The 23,445-nt window shown below is 32.0% G+C and overlaps 2 protein-coding genes across 19 annotated transcripts; both read right to left on the reverse strand.

Moving 5' to 3' along the window:
• On the reverse strand, positions 1-15,330 carry LOC109618063 (uncharacterized). 14 transcript variants are annotated; one of them, XM_066078837.1, is made up of 17 exons: positions 15,201-15,330; positions 14,305-14,379; positions 14,117-14,213; positions 13,841-13,910; positions 13,633-13,717; positions 12,750-12,843; positions 12,591-12,660; positions 12,383-12,467; positions 11,563-11,656; positions 11,290-11,359; positions 10,386-10,470; positions 8,564-8,651; positions 7,596-7,674; positions 7,219-7,351; positions 3,828-5,879; positions 3,510-3,632; positions 1-2,299 (listed from the first exon to the last, which is right to left on the reverse strand). In XM_066078837.1, exons 14-17 carry the CDS (start codon positions 7,262-7,264, stop codon positions 2,049-2,051), a joined length of 2,472 nt encoding a protein of 823 aa, XP_065934909.1. In that variant the 5' UTR covers positions 7,265-7,351; positions 7,596-7,674; positions 8,564-8,651; positions 10,386-10,470; positions 11,290-11,359; positions 11,563-11,656; positions 12,383-12,467; positions 12,591-12,660; positions 12,750-12,843; positions 13,633-13,717; positions 13,841-13,910; positions 14,117-14,213; positions 14,305-14,379; positions 15,201-15,330; the 3' UTR covers positions 1-2,048. The 14 variants fall into 14 exon arrangements, with proteins under 14 accessions (XP_065934909.1, XP_065934908.1, XP_065934898.1 ...); XM_066078836.1 differs by having other exon boundaries at positions 14,299-14,379; XM_066078826.1 differs by lacking the exon at positions 15,201-15,330 and having other exon boundaries at positions 13,841-13,907; positions 14,299-14,379.
• Positions 14,753-23,353, reverse strand: LOC109618553 (uncharacterized). 5 transcript variants are annotated; one of them, XM_066078841.1, is made up of 6 exons: positions 22,961-23,353; positions 22,360-22,433; positions 19,047-19,086; positions 17,438-17,488; positions 16,988-17,096; positions 15,201-16,435 (listed from the first exon to the last, which is right to left on the reverse strand). In XM_066078841.1, exons 3-6 carry the CDS (start codon positions 19,069-19,071, stop codon positions 16,309-16,311), a joined length of 312 nt encoding a protein of 103 aa, XP_065934913.1. In that variant the 5' UTR covers positions 19,072-19,086; positions 22,360-22,433; positions 22,961-23,353; the 3' UTR covers positions 15,201-16,308. The 5 variants fall into 5 exon arrangements, with proteins under 5 accessions (XP_065934916.1, XP_065934913.1, XP_065934912.1 ...); XM_066078844.1 differs by lacking the exon at positions 15,201-16,435 and adding an exon at positions 14,753-14,907 and having other exon boundaries at positions 22,360-23,353; XM_066078840.1 differs by having other exon boundaries at positions 22,360-23,353.
• Positions 23,354-23,445: the final 92 nt, after the last annotated feature.

Genomic DNA, 23,445 nt, shown 5'->3' on the forward strand with positions numbered 1-23,445 from the left:
TGTAATTAAAGAAAACTTTGTTTTCATTTATTATTAATTTATTACGTGAATATGTCAACTCAAAAAACAAAGTACAGCAGTTTTTCTTATCACTCTTAAGAACCAAAATGCAACTAAATATACTAGTATATACTTTCTCTACTGAGAAAAAGAAATAAACAATGACCAGTTCAAAAAGAGATTCTAGAAAATAATGTTCGAGAGATTTAAATTCATTTAAAAAACATAGGTAATCACAAATTACAAAGCTCACCGAGACGAAGCATCACCTTCATGAGACCACCTTTATCATGTTATATGAAAATCATACTTTATGATCTTGGATATTCATGGAAACTGTTTTGACACAATATCGTAAATCATCTGTTAAAAATATTGTATGATATGATCATATGTTCATTTCATACGGTATTATAAGATACAATGTTTATCAATACAATAATATAAAATACAAGATTTTGTATCATCAATCATAAGACCTGTTCCAAAAACCTAACCTTATCCAGCATCTGAAACCTATAGCTCAGATTCAGATTCAAGCCTGTCAGGTGCATAAGTATCATAAGATGCACCATCCATGCAAGTTTGGTGGTTAGGACAAGTAATAACTAAGATATCATCATGAGAGGGCACCTGTTTTAAAAACCTAAACCAGCTCTTCAAACCTTAACCTCCTCCAGCATCTGAAACCTATAGCTCAGGTTAGGCATTCAAACCTGTCAGGTGCATCAGTATCATAAGACACAAGTTTGGTGAAGTCAGAACCAGCAGTAACTTAGATATTGCTATCAAAGAGCACCTGAAACAAAAACTTTAACCTGCTCTAAAAACCTTAACCACTTCCAGCATCTGAAATTTGGGACCCAGATTCAGCATCCAAGTCTTTCAAGTCCATAAGTAGGTCCAGATGCATAATCCATGCAAGTTTGGTGAAGATAGGACAAGTAATATCTTAGATACAGGACCTGCAACAAAAACTTTAACCAGGTCCGAACGCCGGTATAGCATAAGCTCCCCCCAACTTTCCAACTTTGTCTCGGTGAGCTAAAAAAAAAGAAAGATCTATGCCCAATTTACTGGTACACATGCAACTGTAAGCATAAACAAATAAGATGGTCCCTTTATCAAGCAAACATATGCATCAGACCAGTCTACAGATTATCTAACTAAAAAACAAGTCACACATTGTGAAACGTCATTCTGACACCTAAAATTAAACTGACTGTATTTTGAAGTACAGATAACTGTTGAATACACAAAAATTACAAACCTCTGTTTTACAAAATTAAACAACAAAGAACCATGTATTTTCAATTTTCCATCTCATAAAATACACTTTCTCAACACAATATTATGCTCAAATTGCTTTTTAGAACTACTGTAGAGTTTTACCTCCTTAACGGTACAGTTAATTTATCCCCAAGACTTTTTGTTTGGTGCAATCTAAATCAAAAACTAGCAATCTAGCTATTAAATTGTTTAAAGAGAATCCTGGTAAATGAAAACAGAAAGTAAATTTAAGTATTATTATTGTAAAGTCAGTGAACTTTTAATTTGACCCCTTTATATTTATTCAAAATTCTGCAGTGAATGAAATGCACTATTTTGCAAAATATGCTACAGAAATGCAAATGAAATGCAATATTTTGCTAATATGTAAAAGAATTTGCAGACAAAAATGTACCGGTAATTTTAAAATTTCAAAAAAATCAATACAAATATGAGTCATTAATAATTATAATTATTTAGGACAATTGGTACAGTATTTACTGACTAAAATGTTGACATTCTTTCAAAAAGTTTTTAATACATGTAAAAGACAGGAAAATAAGAGTCATTACAGATGATATCAAAAAACTAATGCCTGGGTTGAATTATTTTCCTTTTCAAATTGTTTAAATAATGAATTTATATTCAATTTGTTATCTTTTTGATATCTGAAAGTTTGTTCTCATCATTTGTTCCCAATTCAAGTATTTCCATTTTACATTTAAAAAAAACCCCAAAACAAATGAGTACTATCCACACAACAGGGAAATCTCAATCAGTTAATTCTGCATCTGAATGCAAGATTTTCCACTCCTTGCTTGCATTTTCTTAATTTTTTTTTTCTCCAGTGTAATGAAATTGTGCACAGTATTTTTAATTTTTTTCCAGCTTAATCTTCTCAACTCTTTATATTCATCCATTGCTTTCTCACATTCTCTTTTCCGTAGCTCTTTGTGTTCTAAAATATTCATTTTGAAAATCTTTCTTATAATGTTAACTTCTTCCTCCTTTAGTCGGCACAAATCTTTTCCTACAAAAAAATGCAACAAAATTACTGGTACATAAATTCATATTTAGTTTTTCCTATATGCGCTAATAGGAATTCCTATCTACAAACATAACTATATGTTGATATCAAATATAAATGAACCTCCCCATGCATTTTTAGATTACTATATTATCACAAATGATTTTCAATAAGCATCGTAAACGATTTTTAATATACACACATACTTTATTTTGCACTAATAAGCGTGGTTTCCTATTTGTTCCATGTGTTTCCTATAAGACAGCATGTACCTCACTTTGCACAGTTAGAGTTCCCAAGATTAATGAATACCTCACTATGCACAGTCACATATATAAACACAGATGCATGAACCTCACTATGCACTGTCAGTGTTTCTTAATATACTCTCATGTACCTCACTATGCATAGAAAGTGTTTCCTACATATAAACACATAATTGACTACATCTACCTCATTATGTACTGTGTACTATACACACATTGCATACCTCACTATGCAGTCAGTGCTCCCTATATAAATACATATACCTCATTATGCACTACTTGTGTTCCCTATATATAACACTCACACCTCACTTCGCACTGTTAGATATTCCCATTTAAAAATTACATTACTGTGCACTTGAACTGTAGTGTGTTTTTATACACTTAAATAAACATGTACTTCCATTTGCACAGTTTGAAATTACAATGTACTATATTTAACAACACTTGTACCTCACCATGCATTTTTCTTTTTATATATCAATTTGTAAATTTTATCTTCATTTCTTCAATATATATTCTTAGCAAAATCTGTTCAGTAGATTTTATAGATATTAATTACAGAACTGCATAAGTATCCTTCCAATACAAGTATCCTTCCAATACAAGAAATACTCCCCATAAATCTAATGTTTCTATGATTTTTACATAACATTTTGTAGATATTAAATTATTTAATTCAAATATGTTTAAAATTTGAATTAAACCTGTTAAAAATATTTTATAGCTGAAAGTTCTGACCATACTCTTCTCAAGTGTTATTTACAGATGTGAAAAATCTCTTTTGCGAGATATCAAAAAACTACATGGTGTGACTATTTTATTATATAAGGAAACTAAGTCAGAATGTCTTAAATCTCAACAGAAAAAGAAGTCAGCATATAGAGGTATAGAAAGTACAAACATTCATGGTACTTAAATATTATCAAATACTAATATATGTTTACCTCTTGGGTGTTTAGCTTTTTGTTCCATTTCATTTTGTCTGACTGCTTCATATTCATCTGGATTTTCATCATCATTTTCAACCTCATCATCTTCAACTTCCTCATCCTCACCCAAGTTTATTTCTACAATGCACAGCAATACATTGCCATATAATTTGCACATATTTTTTCATGTTTATACCATCCATGTAAAATAATTACCTTCTTTGACATGTGCCTTCACAACTAAATTTACAAACATTTCTTGTTGTACTCCTTATTATAGTCTCTGTTTCAAATTACTTTTTTACCCTTTACACATAATAAAAAAAAAAATACCTTCACAGGCAATTTCATCCAGAGACTTCCCACTATACTTTGAAATGTCACCATTGTCAAATGCTGTTAAAATTGTTCCCATTCTTGCTATCTGCAGTGTGTCATTTGGAAGTCGGTAAAAGGAATTGTGAATCCTTATGTCATGCCCAAGAAAGCCTGCCATGATTTCCAGATCATTTTTTTCCAAATTGAGGATTTGGGAAACTGTCGCTACATGCTTTCTTAGTTTAGTACTTGTTATATTTGTAGCTTTTGTAACGCCGCATTCTACAGCAAATTTTCTAAGGCAATCCGAACTTCGAACAGGATTCAGAGAATCAAAGCTTGATCTTGCAAAGACATACGGATTTTGGGGATTCACGCCAGCCAGTTTTCTTGTTTCAATAAGCAAATTAATGCTTTTTTCAAGTGCTGGAGTTAGCAGGATAGGAACAGTGCGGCCTCGTTTCCCCCGTATTTCAACACGAGAGAAAGTTTTACATAAAAGTTTTTCCACTGGTTTTAGAGAATCTTCAATTTCTTTAAGCGAGTCATTTTTAGATCTCTTTTCACAAAAAGCTTGAACAGTTATTCTTTCTGCTTCACCTCCTCTCCTTCTATTAAACATTACAATTCTTGCTAATGTCGTTTGATTCAATTCATCCCAGATGGATTTTTTTACAGATTTCTGTAACAAAACAACTAGTTTTTCGTTTTTTTCCTTTAACATGCTTTGAAGTTTTTTGATGTCTTCTGTTAAAGGAAGTCCTTGACCTTTGTTCATTTTGTTTGCCGTTAAAGTTTGTAAAGCACTGCTTGAAATGGAATCACTCCATTCATTTTCACAAAGAGTATAAAATGCATCTGCATTTTTTCTCATATCTTCACTTCCTTCAATCAGAGCCATAGATGTTTTTATTTTGGCACATTTCTTCAAAGAATGACCCAACTTAAGAGCCAATGATGGGTTTGCATATGAACTTGTATTGTCATTGAATCCACACAATGTTCTTGTGCATTTCACTACAGCTGGGAATTTCTGAGGTAGAATAGCATCTTCAAGTGAATGAATGTCTTCATCAAGTTCTCTCAGTGAAATGATAAGCCTTCCTAATTCTCTCATTTTTTGGCTAACATGTGTGTATAAGTGAGTCAAGTGTCCATGCTTTTGATATAATTTTTCTCCAAATTTCACAATTATTGTATCATTTCTAGCTGCAATGCTAATTTCGTCTGCAGACATTCTTTTCAAAACATTTTCTCGCAGCCCATTACTAACCTCTGTTTTCGTTGGAAGAAGAAGTGAGGCTTGGGATGAAATCTTTCTATATTTCGGTTTTCTTTCATCAGGGGCAAAAGGACAATTTTTAATGTGCCTCCACAGACAAGATTTCAGAAAAAAACCCAAGCAATACTGACAAGGCAAGAACTTCTCAGCAGATGCATCGTTCCAGTTTCTCGTATACGTTATAAGAGTTCCATGTCCTGATTTTAAAACACTGCAATTGTGCTGATAATCTCCAGAGTTTCTTAGTTTCAGAAGAGCATGTTTTCGGTCCTTTGATTTCAATGGATACGACTCGATATGTTGTACTTCTTTTTCTTTTGCATGCACTCCTAAATAATGTTTTGTAATGTTAGTATAATCTTTCTGGCAGTAAAAACAATAGTGTACTTTGTCCCAGACACGGATCCCCATTTTGTTACTTGAGTGCTGAACATCTACTTCTTCATCAACGCTGCTTGAAATAATTTCAGTTTTTGAGTCCTTAACTTTTCGCTTTTGTTGTTTAGTTGCTGAATTTGAGTCAGATGTTGAACTAACTTTTTCATCCTGGTTTATGATTTGAAAAGATGCTGTATAAGGGATAATATCAGATTCTGAATCTGAAACACATTCATATTCTTCCTCCTGTCTTTTCTCACTATACTCTTCAGATGTCATACTGCCTGCATCACTGTCCATCTCATAATCAGGATCTTCAGGGTCTGACCACTCCATTGATTCCTCTGAATTTTCTGAACCCTCTGAATCTTCTGAACCCTCTGAATCTTCTGAATAATTCTCAAGTCCTAAAAATGATGAAGAGGATGTAGTAAGCAATTGGTGGCTATTAATTATTAAATATCAAATACAAAATCAAGATATATCCTAGTATTCGAGATATCAAGTATAAAATACTAAAAGTTTAAGTGTTTGGGACCTAAAAATCACTTCGCATATCCATTGTATTCGAGATATCGGTGTTCGAGATACCGAAGTTCAACTGTTTATTTGCATAACAAACATGTTAACATATTTTGATCACATATTGAAAGCTTTAGAACCTTAAATATCAATTATATCATACTGCGTAAGTCTCACTATGTACACAAGGTCATGGCACATTTCATAAGCTTGTTAAAGCTGAACACACTTGGTATCTGCCATATTAAATTGCAATTTCTTTATTTGGGGCCCCTATATATAGTAAGTCACTTAGTCCCTTTTCAGTGTTACCAGTCTGTCTACACAAGAGCATATGCTATACAACTCTTGGTAGCGAAAAAATGACTTTACATTAAATGCAGGAAAGTAAGCTACCAACTGAAAGAAACTTACAGGTCTATGCAGTAAACCTGAAACTTATGATTGCAAATTTCAAGGGTACAAGAATTTCCCAGTGCAAATATCCTAGATAGTACATGTATTATAAAAAATATCGTACATGCCTATTTAAGAGTTCAGTTTTACATTAACATGACCTCTTTTAAGAATTTTGGTTCAAAGGTCAAAATTGTGTAAGATAGTGTAATTGAAGATGACACAATGAAAATCAAGGTAATCTGTGACATTGAGTGGCCAGACCCCTTATCATTTCCTTGATTCTTACATAGAATTAGTCTTAATACTCATCAGACTGTTCAAGTGATTCATGCTCCTATTCTCTGTAGTTGCCAAGTCATATGCTGTTTACTGTTCAGATTTCATATATGATTATTCAAATTTAACTATAGAATATAAATCAATAAAGTGAGCATGAATCTGGGGATATTTAAATACATGATAGTTGGACAATATCATTTGTGTCTTGGTGACTTAAAATTGAGATATATTTACAAACAGTTTTACATTTGGACATCATTATGCACTGAAAGACATTTATATTTACCATATTTATACACATGGACTTCACTATGCACAGTCAGTGCTTAATTCCTATACAAAAATGTATCTCACTATACACTGACAGCGTTTCCTAAATAAACACTCATTTAGAACCTCAGTTTCATTATACTGCCAGTTTATACCCATTAAGTACTAACTACTTTTAGAAAAGCCATATTGTACAAAATTCATTTTTAATACTTTTTTCATGATTTCATAGTGATTATCATATATTGAAAAGAATGAAAATAGCAATGCACTCACTTTTTTCATAATTAAACAGAAATTTTCTGCCACCAATCATCAGCATATCTCCATCATTCAATTCTTGGCCAATTTCAATTGGTTTTCCATTGAGAACAACAGGAAAGCTTTTACTATAATTTGTTAAGTAAGCCTGAAAAATTGCAAAAGCTGATACTTTAAAAAAAGAATAATTAGATCAGATAAATAATTTGAGACACATTCAGGGTGAGGAATTTGTAGATCACATTATTTCTTTAAGAAGTGAACTTATAGAAAAAATCAACTTAAGGCAAAACTTACTGCTCAAAATATTATGAAAAAAAACATGCATGTCAAATCAGACAACTTAGAAATATGCATGCAATGATAAACTGACATGTATTAGTATATATTACCTTTGATCTTCCAACTGCAACAACTGCATGAATCTTGTCAACATTTTTGAGGGACACTTCAATATCGCATTCTCTTCCACTGCAAACCAATAAAGATTATTAAAACTACAATTAAGTTAAACTTTAATTATTATCTTGAACATGGTATCTCATTTACCATGGATTATCCCAATGAAGTTTAAAGTCCCAATCACTTTTTAGATTTTTTTTTCAATATATAACACTTCATTGGTCCAGTGAAGTTTGAGATAACAAGATTGGACTGTATTGAAAAAAAATTAAAATAAAGAGACACTACAGACCAATTTACCATATTTTTGTCAATCAGTTTTGAATGTACAGATTGATAAGCATATAGAAAATTTTAATGTAATGAAGGTCAGAACCATCAAATGTTAATGATAAGCCCATAATTACGTGTTAGGTGTCCGGAATTATGTTTGTTTACTTTATGAGTAGCCAATCATATCAAGGTGAACGACAAGGTTTTTAAATAGATGACAAGCCTGTGCTTAATGGGTACAAGTCATCCTAAAATATTTACATAGGATGTGTTGACGTATGTTGCAATATTTACATGCCAGACTGTCTTTATTATTGAATTAAACAATGAAATGGGAATCTTTAACTTTGAAAATATGGTAATTCCACAAAGTTTATAATTTCAATATTGCAACAAAATTAGCAAACATTTTGAGGAAATTATTTTAAAATCACTTTTGGCAACCTGATCTGTAGTGCCACTTTAAACTGCTTTAAGTCAGTATTTCTATGCACTAAAATGTAAAGTACATATTACTCAAATCACTGACCGCATACAAATAAATTTAAGTATAGCATTATAGTACCTAATCCAACACATTTTCTTTCCATTTATTGTTGGCTTGGAAAAAATTCTACTGTAACCAATGTTAGCCATTTTAAAAATGTTTTAAATTGCTGAACAGTCAAATCAACATATTTTATACCTTCCAATGACACATTCTTCATCATCCTCCAAAGAAAAAGTTGCTCCTAAATTGTTATCCTTCTTAATCACAGTAATTTTTCCAATATCTATCAACCAAAATAGAAAAATCAAAATAGATCTCCATGTATATTCACAAATATTGTAGTATTCAGTGATCACTGTAAAAAAAAAAATCAAAGGCCGGAATGGACACAAAAAAAAATCATTATATTTCCTTATAAAATAGGTAGTGATCAGTTTAAAAATCAATAACTCATAATGATTACAAAAATCAAAAACAATTCAAAGTTAACAAAATTAATAAATGATTTTCTTTCTGCTTTAAATAGTCTGAACAATTTTAAAATGTTCATAATTTGAATACATTAACAGTGTATCCCTAATTAAAATAATAAAACATACTTTTATTAATTTCAATTCCCGATTGAAACAAGATTACCTATGGTATGGTTGTTTACAAATAAATCCACAACACCTGCTATCTAAAATACTTCATAATCGTGTTTATTTATTGCAACAAGATCACAATATACGTTTATCGCTTACATTTATTTTGGAGACCATGCCCGATAACAAATAAATTTACATATCAAATTTTATTTTTATCGGGCACTGTCTCCAATTCAAATGTAAGCGATAAACGAAAATAATATTTAGTGAACGTTTACACCTCATTGTATTTATCCGCCATTTATTGATTAAGCAAATTTATGCTTAATATGCAATGAGTTGTCAATAACCAGAAAGGCAAAGTTGGGTTTTTGTACACAATGTAGTTGAATAAATGAAATAAACATCCTGTAATACGTTTAATACTTTGAGGAACTTTTTTCTTATGCGCATTTAAAAGGCGGTGCGGAGCATGAATTTTTGGACCATTGCCAATCCAGACAACTGCTAGAAGGCTGCCGAGCATTAGCTTGACACCTTAAAAACTGGACTTGCCATGGATTGACGATTGAATGTAAAAAAAAAAGATTGAATAATAAAGCTAAGAGAAAGATTATTAGTTTTATTATCAGTTTTTATTATGTGCACACACGCATGTACATCACAATGCATTGCTAACTTTTACTACATACACACACATGTACCTCAGTGTGCAATATCAGCTTTTGATGTGCAAACTTGATTGAGCCAAAGTAAGTGTACATCAGTGTACATCGGTGTAAAAAGTTGTAATTATATAATCAAGTGGATTTTGTGGTGTAGTATAGATTAAATATGGCTGACACAAATGCAGTTTTCAGGAAGGATTTGCTTTTTTGTTCAATATTCCTCTGTATATTTTTTGGTTATCAAACACAAGCATTTAATAAAACCATGTAAATAAATAATAAATCTGACCAAATGCTGACGGCAAGTTTGTAGCTATAAAATTATGAGGTATGCTTGATTCTTTTTTATGTCTTTACTTTATAGAAATCTCATTCTTGTCGTTCTGATACAGATTTTGTTTCAAAAATGAGAAAAAATTAAAAAGAACAAGAAATTACTTGTCAAGAACTAACTTTAAAAACATAATTTTATCAAACATCATTGCTCTGATACAGAAATCAACTTTAAATAATAAAATGCATTTTCATATTCATTATATTACATAAATTCATCTGTCAAATTTCCAATCACATTATCTTTCTGCCATATTGGAAACAGTGTTACATCTTTCAATACTAGCCCTAAATTTGGTGTAAGGAAAGTGTACACTGGGTGTACACCGAAAGTCTACACCCATGCACTTGATTAAGAAAGAAGTGCACAGTGTAAGCGGTGTAAGTAAATAAAGTTTCCCCCATATTACACCAATTAAAAATACTTACTTCTATATACACTTCTTTCTACCTTCCAATTGTATTTTGCTATGTTGGAACAATTTCTACTGTGTTCTGAATAACTGGAGAGATTCTAATAAGAAAAGAAAATAAATTTAATGACAGCAAGATGTAATTATAATCAGAGCGATTATAAAGTCTCCCGAACAAAGCAAGGCAGAGCTATAATTATAAAGTCTCCAAACAAAGCATGGCAATCAGAAGAATAAGACTAAATTCATTATGTCTAGATATTTAGGCACTTCCTGTGTCAGGTGAGACGGAACCACCTTGCATGGTGTTGATCAATAAATCATTTGATGCCCTTATACACAAGGAACAAGAATACATATGGTTTGTGGGCATGGATCTAAACGGTTTTAGAGATATTAGGGTACTTCCTGTTTCAAATAGGACGGAACCACCCCAGCAGGTCATGACCTATATACCATTTGATGCTCCATTGCAAAGGAAACAAGAATACATAAAGTGGAGGGGAAGGGATGTCAACAGTATTAAGTATTTTGCCATTCCTGGGGGGTGAGGATAACCCTAGGAGCCAGACCTAATGTACCCCACATATGGTCTAAACCACTCAATATAAGCATCTGAAGACTCCATGTCAATATCTTCATTGGTTTTCAAGCTATAGTCATTTACAATATAGTGTATAAATTTTCCCATAGGATTCAATGTTAGACCCAACCCCCTTTGACCCCCCAAAGATTGGTTGACAAACCCAGAAGAAGAAGAAGAAAAAGAAGAAGAACACTACAAAAACAATAAGTGTCCAAACTTTGTTTGGGAGACATAATAAAAGTTTCCATTCTATCATTATTAAAGCATATTTGACACACAAACACACATCACTAAGATTTAAAACAAATACAAGGATGTCGTCTATTGTGCTGACCTTAGATCCGTCGTCTGACACAACTTCCTCAACACTGTCAACAATTTCTGGGGACACTTCTTCTACCCTACTAAACCAAAAATTAAATATACAATGTTTTATGCTTCACAGTTACAAGTATTAAAGTAATCCTTTTTTCAAAGTTTTTTTTTTTGCCAAAAATTAATTAGAACTGTCTTCTTAGGATATTAATAAATCAAAATTCTGTTTGTAATTTTAAAAGAGTTGATCCAATTTTTGGCAATCAAACATTGTTTAAAACAAAGATTTTACCTTTGAGTAGCATTATTTTCTTCAGATACACAGTCAGCATCTATCAACTTTAAAGCATCTTCAACATTAATTTCTGCAGGTGATGTATCCAGACCTATTAATCAAAGTAGAAAGAAATGCAGTAAAATACTATATTCTTAATCTGCTTTTATTTATTTATCAGTCTCCATAAGATTGCATGCACATACATTTACCTGACTATGCATTCTCAAGATTTACCCAAGTACAAACAAATGTGTACCTCTCAATTGGATATCAGATTAAACTATGTACAAATAGCTACATGTACTTCATTATGACTATGATCAGATTACACCATGTACTATGCATACACACATGTACCTCACTATGTATCATCAGTTTTACTATGTAAACACACATGTTCCTCACTATGTATTATCAGTTTACTAAGTATACACACATGTACCTCACTATGTATCATCAGTTTTACTAAGTATACACACATGTACCTCACTATGTATTATCAGTTTACTAAGTATACACACATGTACCTCACTATGTATCATCAGTTTTACTATGTAAACACACATGTACCTCACTATGTATTATCAGTTTACTAAGTATACACACATGTACCTCACTATGTATTATCATCTTGTACTATGTACACACATATATACATGTACCTCACTATGTATTATCTTTTTGTACTATGTACACACATATATACATGTACCTCACAATCCATTATCTATACAAGTGTATCTCACTATGCATTCTTAGCTTTTACAATGTACACACACATGTATTCACTTTGCATTATCAGTTTTTAATATGTACACTAAGTAAAAATACTTACTTCCATGTTCACCTCTCTCTGCCTTCTCCTTGTCTTTTGCTGTGTTTGAACAATTTCTACTGTGCTCTGAATAACCGGAGAGATTCTAACAAGAAAATCAATTTATTGCGATTAAAGTTTCCATTCTATTATCTGTAAAGCATTTGACACACAAACACACAATACAAAGATTTAAAACAAACAAATGGATGTCGTCTATTGTGCTGACCTTTGATCCGTCGTCTGACACAACTTCCTCAACACTGTCAACAATTTCTGGGGACACTTCTTCTACCCTACTAAACCAAAAATTAAATATACAATGCTTTATGCTACAATTATGATCCAATTTTTGGCAATCAAACATTGTTTAAAACAAAGAATTTACCTTTGAGTAGCATTATTTTCTTCAGATACACAGTCAGCATCTATCAACTTTAAAGCATCTTCAACGTTAATTTCTGCAGGTGATGTATCCAGACCTATTATTCAAAGTAGAAAGAAATGCAGTAAAATACTATATTCTTAATCTGCTTTTATTTATTTATCAGTCTCCATAAGATTGCATGCACATACATTTACCTGACTATGCATTCTCAAGATTTACCCAAGTACAAACAAATGTGTACCTCTCAATTGGATATCAGATTAAACTATGTACAAATAGCTACATGTACTTCTTTATGACTATGATCAAATTACACCATGTACCTATAAATACTTCCTACTATGTCTAAAAGGACTGTACTGTGTACAAGTGCACATGTTCCTCGATCACTATGGATTATGAGTTTTAATATGTATACATATGTACCTCACTATGTATAAACAATTTTTACTATCATCTCATCTATGTATACACACATGTACCTCACTATGTATAATCAGTTTTACTATGTATACATACATTTACCTCACTATGTATCATCAGTTTTACTAAGTAAACACACATGTACCTCACTATGTATTATCAGTTTACTAAGTATACACACATGTACCTCACTATGTATTATCATCTTGTACTATGTGCACACATATATACATGTACCTCACTATGTATTACCATCTTGTACTATGTACACACATATATACATGTACCTCACTATGTATTATCTTTTTGTACTATGTACACACATATATACATGTACCTCACAATCCATTATCTATACAAGTGTATCTCACTATGCATTCTTAGCTTTTACAATGTACACACACATGTATTCACTATGCATTATCAGTTTTTAATATGTACACTAAGTAAAAATACTTACTTCCATGTTCACCTCTCTCTGCCTTCTCCTTGTCTTTTGCTGTGTTTGAACAATTTCTACTGTGCTCTGAATAACCGGAGAGATTCTAACAAGAAAATCAATTTAATGCGATTAAAGTTTCCATTCTATTATCTGTAAAGCATTTGACATACAAACACACAATACAAAGATTTAAAACAAACAAATGGATGTCGTCTATTGTGCTGACCTTTGATCCGTCGTCTGACACAACTTCCTCAACACTGTCAACAATTTCTGGGAACACTTCTTCTACCCTACTAAACCAAAAATTAAATATACAATGTTTTATGCTTCACAGTTACAAGTATTAAAGTAATTATTTTTTTCCAAGTTTTTTTTTTTTGCTGAAAATTAATTAGAACTGTCTTCTTAGGATATTAAATCAATATTCTGTTTGTAATTTTAAAAGAGTTAATTGATCAAATTTTTGGGAATCAAACATTGTTTAAAACAAAGAATTTACCTTCGAGTAGTATAATTTTCTTCAGACACACAGTCAGCATCTATCAACTTCAAAGCATCTTCAACAACACTAATTTTTGCAGGTGATGTATCCAGACCTATCAATCAAAATAGAAAGCAAAGTAGTAAACAAAACTGTACTTTCTAAATCTGCATTTTCAGTCTCCAAAGGAATGCACATACTATTACTGTTTTGTATTGATTTGGCTTGCTTAAGGTCCTGCAAATACTTCTCTTTTAAGTGTCTTGGACTTCTTAGTTTTTCTGAAATGAGTAAGACCTATTGTAATGATTTTTTTTGCATGTGCATAAGGACATATACAGAGGAAAAGTAAATTGTTTTAGTTTGAGTGTACATGTATATAGTGAACAAAGATTACTAAAATCAAGCTTGAAGAAGCAAAAGTGAACAATGTGTTTTCATTTCATGCATTAAAAATTTCTTTTAATTAATCTTTATAAAAAAATCAGTTCTAAACAATTAATAGCACTTTCTTTAAACTCGATCAGTCATATCATTAATCTACATGTATCATTCTTTAGGAAGATCAATTTCACAGTTCTCAATTTACCACATTCCCATAAGAACAGCATAGGACATGATGGTTTTAATCATTCTAATGAAAATTTCACTTACCCGGTACAAATTAATTTATGTTGCTTTACAGTTTTACAACTTGAATATCGAATATATGAGCTGATTGAGACAATAATTAAGTTCGCTGTTACACTTCAGTTGAATTTTTCTTGATCATTGTCCTTAACCTTGCCTTCTTTTCAAAGCATGCATTACTAGAAAAAAAAACAACAACAAAACAGTGTATATGTCTTTTCAAAGCATGCATTAGTAAAAAACAACAACAACAAAACAGTGTATGGGTTTATATAATACCAACATTCAAATAACGTATCTCTTAATACGTGTTAAAGTTTACTCAAGAATGGTATATACTGTAAAGCATTATCAGCAATATGGAATAAATACATGTATCTGCGAGCAACCCCTGCTTAAATATTTTACTTAATTGTCATGAGCTAGTTGTTCATTAATCATGTTATTATAGATAAACAGTTTATCAGCTGACCTGTTAACCCTCCTGCGTTTCGCAAAACTCTACCCCTAAATTGTTAAAATTGAACAAATATTCTGCATTGATTTTTACAGAGCTAAAGTTGATCATGCTAAGCATTGTTGACACACCATTCCTATGCGGGTTAGGCTAATAGCAGGAAATATGAGGTTACACCAATATCATTAAAATCATCCTGGTACACTGGCAGAAAATCAGATGGCAAACTATTATTTTATTATATTAGACAGCAAATAATTTTTTTTTAAGAAAAATAATATATTGATAAAACTTAGATATGATGTGACTAATTTTATATTTTTACTAAATTAATGCTGATTTTTTTTATACAAATCAGATAAATAAGTTATAATTAGGTTTCTAAGCAATAATCCTGGAATAAAAAAGTAATACCCGGTAATTGGTTTACAGTATGTACCACTCTTGATATAAAGAAATGAAATTGTACCCCATAGCCTACATATTTCTTTTTTCAATTACAATTTAAATTAACTTCAATGTTTCAGTTTAGTTGAACATTGAAGTTAATTTAATTTGTAATTGGAAAATGAAAATGAATATTGTTTAATTTATGTCCTGTTGTGGTGATGAACTGTCATAATTGCCAGGCTATTGAGAAAACTGAAACTTAAGTATAACTGTAAAAACTCTTCTAAAATTTAGAAATCCCTTCAAGGCAATTAAAGAAGAGTTTTGTTAATTGGATTATTTTGGTAATTACAGTATTTATCACTATTAAGGGTGGTATGGGACACCAGGTAATGTTTATGTGAATAAAGGTACATTATAATTTAATTACATTCCTTGGTTTAAAATTTTCAAACTTTACATTTTTTGACCAAAATAATTCATTTAAAATATCATTTTAAAATTAAAACAAAAATCCAAGCGGGGATTCGAACTCATGTCTTCCAGTTCCGCAGCTTACACGCTAACTGATTGCACTATGCCGTTAGGTATATGTAATTGGAAAGAAAAAATATATAATTTAGTAACAAATAATTTTATGTTCATTTTGTTAGGAAAAACATCACAAATACTTTGGAAGTGTCCCATACTCCCTTAAATAAGCATTTAAGAAAATCCATCTCTTGGACTTGTTTCAAATTAAAATGTTTTGAACAAAAACAACCTTAATAATAATCCAAAGATATTTACTCAAGCTTGAAGCGATTAAATTTGAATTGCTTTGAAACTCTCGAAGATTCAGCTTGCCATTACAAGTAATCCTACAGACATGGAAAACAAAATATTTATAAATATTTATAAAGTAATTCCGCCTTGATCCATTGTGCCATGTTTTTGTTGACATATTTTGATATACCAATCATACCTTCTTTTAAGCAGAATTTATTTATCTACTTATTTGTTTCAACATAAATGTACATTTCTTGCATTTTTGACCATTAATTGCTTTTAAGTTAAAATCAGGTTATTCATACAAATCCTCGTTTATACATCACAAAGACTTCAAAGTGTATCTTGCATATAACTTAACGTCCGACTCTTGAAATTAGGTTGAGAAATTAAAATACCCTGTTCCTGCATTCGAAAATTTTGATGAAAATTGTGACAATGCTCCTTTAATATGCAGACAATTTTTGACAGTCTATATTTTCCTTGGTGCATTGGATTATGAATTTCTAAGCATATAACTGTCTGAAATAATATTTTTTATTTTAGAAATATCAGATAACAAAACCCAATTTTAACGTATATTTTTAATAATAAAAAAAAAGATGTACCGGTATATATATTGCTTTAGAAAAAGAAAATCTTACATTTCATCTTCTTCCCAGAAGGAAATTTTATATACATCTTCCCCAAAAACCTCTTCTACAAAACTAGGCCACCAGATTCCATGCTTCCATTTGCAAAAAACAATCTGACCTGGAAACAAACCCAATTCTCAAGTAACATCAAAGACAGTAGAGATACAAAATTAAGGTGGCAAGATTAAACAGTGACACACAAAAACGACTGTTTCGGAACCATGCACCAATTTTAACATAAACTGAGAGACCATGCAAAAACTCTAATTAATATAATGAAGTAATTAGACGGGATCGAGCCTTAATTATTCACTGCATATTGATAAAGGCCCATGGTGGCACCGAAACAGTATATAGGGATCAATTTTACAGTACTTTAAAAGAAAATCTATTTTCCAGACTTTAAAAAATTATTGAGATTAATTCGGCCATGTTTATAGTAATCTACACTTTACTTACCTTTAACATAAGTAACCAACTTATGTAACTCAGTCTTTTGGCTCTCTACCTCTACAAACATTTATAAATACATCATGATACATCTTTATAAAGATTTCATTTATTTTTTGCCATGTTTATGTATCAAAGTATTAAATGTGATATTTCCTATGCACTAGATTAAATCTTCATTTTATAAATAACTAAAATGCCTGAACAGCTGAAACAAGCCCGGATCCAAATTTTTTCCTGTGTCTTTCAAAAAAATAATAATCGAACCTGTGACATAATGTACAGTAATTGTTTTTAGTCCCCTACCGGTTTTCAGCGGAAGGGACTATTATAAGCTTTCCTCTGCATCCGTCAGTCCATCTGTCTGTCCGTCCGTCTGTCCCACTTCAGTTTTCCACACTTTTTTTCTTTATGCGTTTGAGGAATAATATGAAATTTGCTGAACAGCTTCAAAATGTCAACTACAGATCAAGTTTACACTTTGGTAGCGTCTGGTTGACATATTTTCGAGAAATAATTTTTTATTCCAATTTTTTAATGTTTGGGTTCGATATTCTGCATAACAGTGCATTGTTTTCACAATTTCCACAAACCAGTACAGCTAGGGCTCTACATTAACTTTTTTTCCTACTTGTCCATTCGGACAAGTGCCCAAGATATTTACTTGTCCAAACTTCAACTTCACTTATCCAAAAAATGTTCAATATTAAAGATCAAATATTGTCAACTTGTCAACTACAGTTCTGTATTACTAAAATAAAGTCATTTATTGATTACCGGTATGAGACTTGCCATAATTAATTACCTGACTTCTTAAATGGAAACTTAAAGTGTCGATCTTTCCTAAATATATTGGTTCCATATAACATTAATAAAACATGATTTGTCAGCTGTAGCTTTGTCATGGCAAATTACAAGACATTGTAAATTTAGCATCAGGTTTTAAAATACATGTAACTCTTATATTGATTTCTCAGCTGTTTTTTAAACTAAACATGGAAAGTCATCATAGTCTATCAATAATGAATGAAACCTAAAACAAATTACATTTCTTTCCACAATCCTTAAGTTTTTATTTGCTACCTGTTCTTCCATGCTTTCTTTTTGATAACATGTGTGTTTGGTACTTTGTAAGAACAAAGATCCACACCTTTACAGTTCAATATTGAAAGTTGTTTGTAATTAGTGAACTTCAATCCTGATCAAGAGTATAACTAAATTGCATTTCAATCTGAAGTTGGGATCGAAATTCAAAATAACTAATCGATAAACTTATAACGGGACTACGGATAAACTTATCACAAAACTTTCTTTACTTTTAAAAATATTGGAGACTTCTTTACATAAAAATGCACTTGTCCAGTGGGACAAGTGGCAAGCAATATTCAATTGTCCGTATATTTTTTTAACTGGTACCGGACAAGCGTTAATGTCGAGTCCTGCAGTAGGGGACGTGTATTGCTTATGCACTACTCTCAGAATCCTTGTTATTTTTGCAAATTTATGGACCCCCCCTCCCCTTTCAAGATCCACGCATTTGAAATCTTACAAACACAATTTTAATAAGCTTACTAATTGATAACATCGGCTAGTACGTACTACAACATGCTATGCATACCTTTTCTTTTCCTTCTTGTTTCCATTATCAAACTCAATTTCTAAAAAGATAAAAATTTTAAAAATAATTACATTTAAATCACTCTTTGTAATACCAACTACATAATAACATGTGTTTACTGCAAGTTCAGTTCAAATATACCCAGCTGGCAGCCAAAATTTCAAATACAGTTTTTTTGCACAGAAAATATTTTTTCTTTCCGTCATTAACCTAGCTGCAAATTATGTTTTTTAGATGACTTTTTTACAATAAATTCATGTCTACAATGAGAGGTAAACAAATATATTTCTTCTAAAGAGAAATCCATTTAAATTATTCTTCATATTACCGATATGATTTCACAAAATTAATCTTGAGACACCCACTATCAGCACAGTGAGACTCAGAGCACTTGCCAAAATTTCCACACATGCAAAACAATTTTTGGCATGTGCTCTCTAGCGACCAGTCTGCTGAACACACCTTTCAAGTTATACTTTTCCATTAGGCATAGTGCAGCTTCATAACATATTTACAAACACTGCATTCAAATTTCTTCTTCGGATAAATTCAATGACATGCAAAGCATCTTCCAATGAGAACAAATGAATTCTAAAAACTCCATAATATCCATGATCATCGCATTCTGGCATAAAATCAATTCTCTTTTGACAACAAAAGGCAATAAGTTCATCATATATACAATATCGTTTTGTCAACACAAATCCAACAGACTTGGAAATGGGAAAGGCTTTTAAAGACATCCTTATAATCCTTGACACAAAATAAATTTAAAAAAAAATCAAACACACGAAGAAGCACATGGTTGATTCCTGTTAAAACATGTAATAATTTCTATATAAAGAGTTAACTGCATATATGTAGTACTTTAATTACATTACACTGTATATGCTATGATTACCTATAAAACTAAGTATCCAACGTCAATCTTTTTAATAGAAGGAAAACTCAAAAGACCTCGAGCAGGCTCATGTCATCCTTTAAAGTTATCTTCCGTTACAAGAAATCTCATTGGATAAAAAAAAATCACACGAGTCGATACCCGGATGACCCCCCCCCCCCCCCCCCCCATTATCATGTCTATCACAAAATCATATCAAGATGAAATTTTTTTTAAATATATAAATATATATATATATATATACATACATATGCAAACTAACATGATATCCAGACATAATTGGTGGTGAGTTATTTCTACCTCTGGCCTTTTCGGTCCATGTCATTTGGACTTTTGTGATTTTCTAAAATCAATTAATGACAGGCACGGATCCAAAAAAAATCCGGAGTGAAGGTGGGGTGGCTCGCGCCATTTATTTAAAAATCGAACCCGTGATATAATGTAAAGTATTTTTTTATTTTTGCAAATTTCAGAGGGGGTCCGGACCCCCCACCCTTCTCTAGATCCGCGCATGGATGATGAGCCGAAGACAAAATTTTACAATTACATGTAACAGTATGCAATTTATACAACAAAATATCATTTAATCCATTGAATTTCTATGGGATTTTTTTTACCTGACCCCCGATTTTTGTCTAACTAAAAGAAATTTGGAATAAAATGCGAGTGAGTAAATATTATATCCAATAAAATTTAGATTACACTGGCGTCGGAAGCAAATTGAAAGTGGGGGGGGGGGGGGCTAGACTAATCCTCAGAAATATTGGGGAAAAACCTAATTTCCAAAATCATGAAAATCCTAATCCGTGGAGGGGGGGGGGGGGGGGGTATACCTATACTTCCGAAAATAAATTTCCCTACCCAAATCCCCCCCCCCAAAAAAAATTCCTAATCGTGGGGGGGGGGGGGGCTAGTATGCCTATTACTCAAACTTCTTACTCTTTCAAGGTAAATTTAGGAACAATTACAAATTACATTTCCGGCGAAAAAAAGTGTGTGTCGGGGGGGGGGGGGGGGGGGGGGGGGCTTAACCCTCTATGATGCTATGTGCCTAATGGTTAAGTCTAACTTTGCAAAAAAAGCAAAGCCAGAAGAACATTTAAAACTCCAGGCACGTAGCATCGTTTTTGAAAGTGGGGGGGGGGGGGGGGGGCCAGACCCATCCAAAAAATCTTGACAAGCAAAAGAAAAAAAAGGGAAATTTAAAGTTTCCAAAAATCTTCAAAATCCTAATCCGTGGAGGGGGGGGGGGACTCAACTATACTTCAAAAAAAAAAATTTCTTCCTTACCAAAATTTTTTTCCCCCTCCAAATCATGAAATTCCTAATCCGTTGGGGGGGGGGGGGTAATATTCAATTCCCCATTTCCTTATTTTCATATCAATTTTTTACTAACTTCAAAAAAAGTGGGGGGGGGGGGGGGGCCAACTCCATTATAATTCATTTTTTTATATGTAAATTTTAAAAAATTTGTTGCTGCGAGAAAAAGTGGGGGGGGGGGGGGGGGGGGGCCAGCCCCCCCCCTGATGCTACGTGCCTGAACTCATCATGATCCCCCTGCTTTTTTCAAACACAGAAACACATGCCTCATGGCTGCTAGCAAGCATCGTTCTGTGATATATACTTGTAATATCAAAGAAATTGAGGGGTAGATAACTTGGTAAGCATTTCTCCTCAACACGTCAAATACAATGTATAGTAAGTTACAACTCCATAATAAAAACAATGCAGTCCATCTCTTGACACAGTATATTATAGGAGAAAGATACAAATGACGTAACTATATGCTTTTAGAAACATAAGCTTGATTAGTAACATAATTTGTCTAAATACACATAATCAGGTTGAAATTAAAAAAAAAAACATTCCATTTTGTCAAATTATAAATGCATAGTATACATAAAAAATAGTGTTTTTGATAGATTTTTATGAAACATTGGAGGGCGCATATCATATCCTTATGTGTACCATACATCATCAATAAAATGTCTAAAATAAAGATATTTTAACCCACCTTTCAGATTCCTACAGCTTCAATCAAAATTTACAAATACTGCAGTAAAATTTCTACTCTTAATAAAATCAATAATTTTCATAGCATCCTCTAATGAAAACAAATATATTCTGAAAACTTCATCATAAACATCAAAGACTGGCACATAATCAATCTTTTTGTGTAGGCTAAATACATTCACTTCATCGTATACGCAATATTTTTTGGTCAAAATATAGCCAACAGACTTGGCAAACTTTGTAGAAGCCATGATCTATACATATATGACCATTTTTAGTGGATAGTTTTGATCAAATTAATCTTCAATGCAAAGCACATGGTTAATGGCTGCCTTGCCTGCAAACTTCCTGTTTTAAAATTAAATAAAGTTCACGGGTAATAAATAGTTTAACACATACCAGTACCAATCAGATTGCTCCCTATTGCAAATCACGATTCCAAGATAAAAACAAAGCAGTCCACCTTCTAGATACTGTAAATAATAGGAGAAAAACACCGATTAAAGTTCCAAATGAAAGACAAAGAACAGAAAATATGAGTATCAGAAACAGTACAGTATCCTCCATTATGAAAATCCCATTGGATAAAAATAAATCACATGACTCAATACCTCACAATTTATAACTCATACCATCATCAGACTATGTCAACTTTGGTTCACTTCAAACCGGTCTCCAAAAATATATACATCCAACAAACGATAATGAATTCTATTTAGTATCTTTAACATATTCAATCATTTTGATAATATCTATCTATCCAATATCAGACATATTCTTAAAAAACCGCAATCAATATTACCTATAAATAACTACCTAAAATCTAGAAAACGTAATTTGACCTAATTTTGACGGTAAAATAGACGGTAAAATAGATATGCCTGTTGCTTGCCAATCATTTTCATTTCATTAATATAAGCATTTACGGCCTACATGTTATACATTGAATATCTTTCTGTTTGAAAAAAAACTTTAGTTTAGGTATTTTACTGATGCTTACCTGCTAAATGTCATTTATGCCACCATGTTATCAAATCAAAATGGCCGAGACTCTCGAGTAAAGCGAGATAGTTTCCGAATAATGTTGAACAACCAATCAAAATTTCAGCCAATCAGAGGCTTCGATTGAGAAAGTGTGTGCTTGAGTAAAAAATGACAAATTATGATTCGAAATTTGTAGAACACACACCTTCCAACCATCTGACGTCTTAAAGAGGTATATGCTAAATTTAAACCACGCAATCTTCACAAGCTGAGCACGTAAAAAATGAGGTATACATTCCGAGGTTACGGGAAAAGTACCTCGCTAATCAACACATACCTCAGTCTGTTGGTGTGTAAACAGAGATAATACCTCAGAAGTGTATATAGACGAACACACACACACACACACACACACACACACACACACACACACACACACACACACACACACACACACACACACACACACACACACACACACACACACACACACACACACAC

Source organism: Magallana gigas, chromosome 3 (assembly GCF_963853765.1).
Source record: "Magallana gigas chromosome 3, xbMagGiga1.1, whole genome shotgun sequence".
NCBI classification, from domain to species: domain Eukaryota; kingdom Metazoa; phylum Mollusca; class Bivalvia; order Ostreida; family Ostreidae; genus Magallana; species Magallana gigas.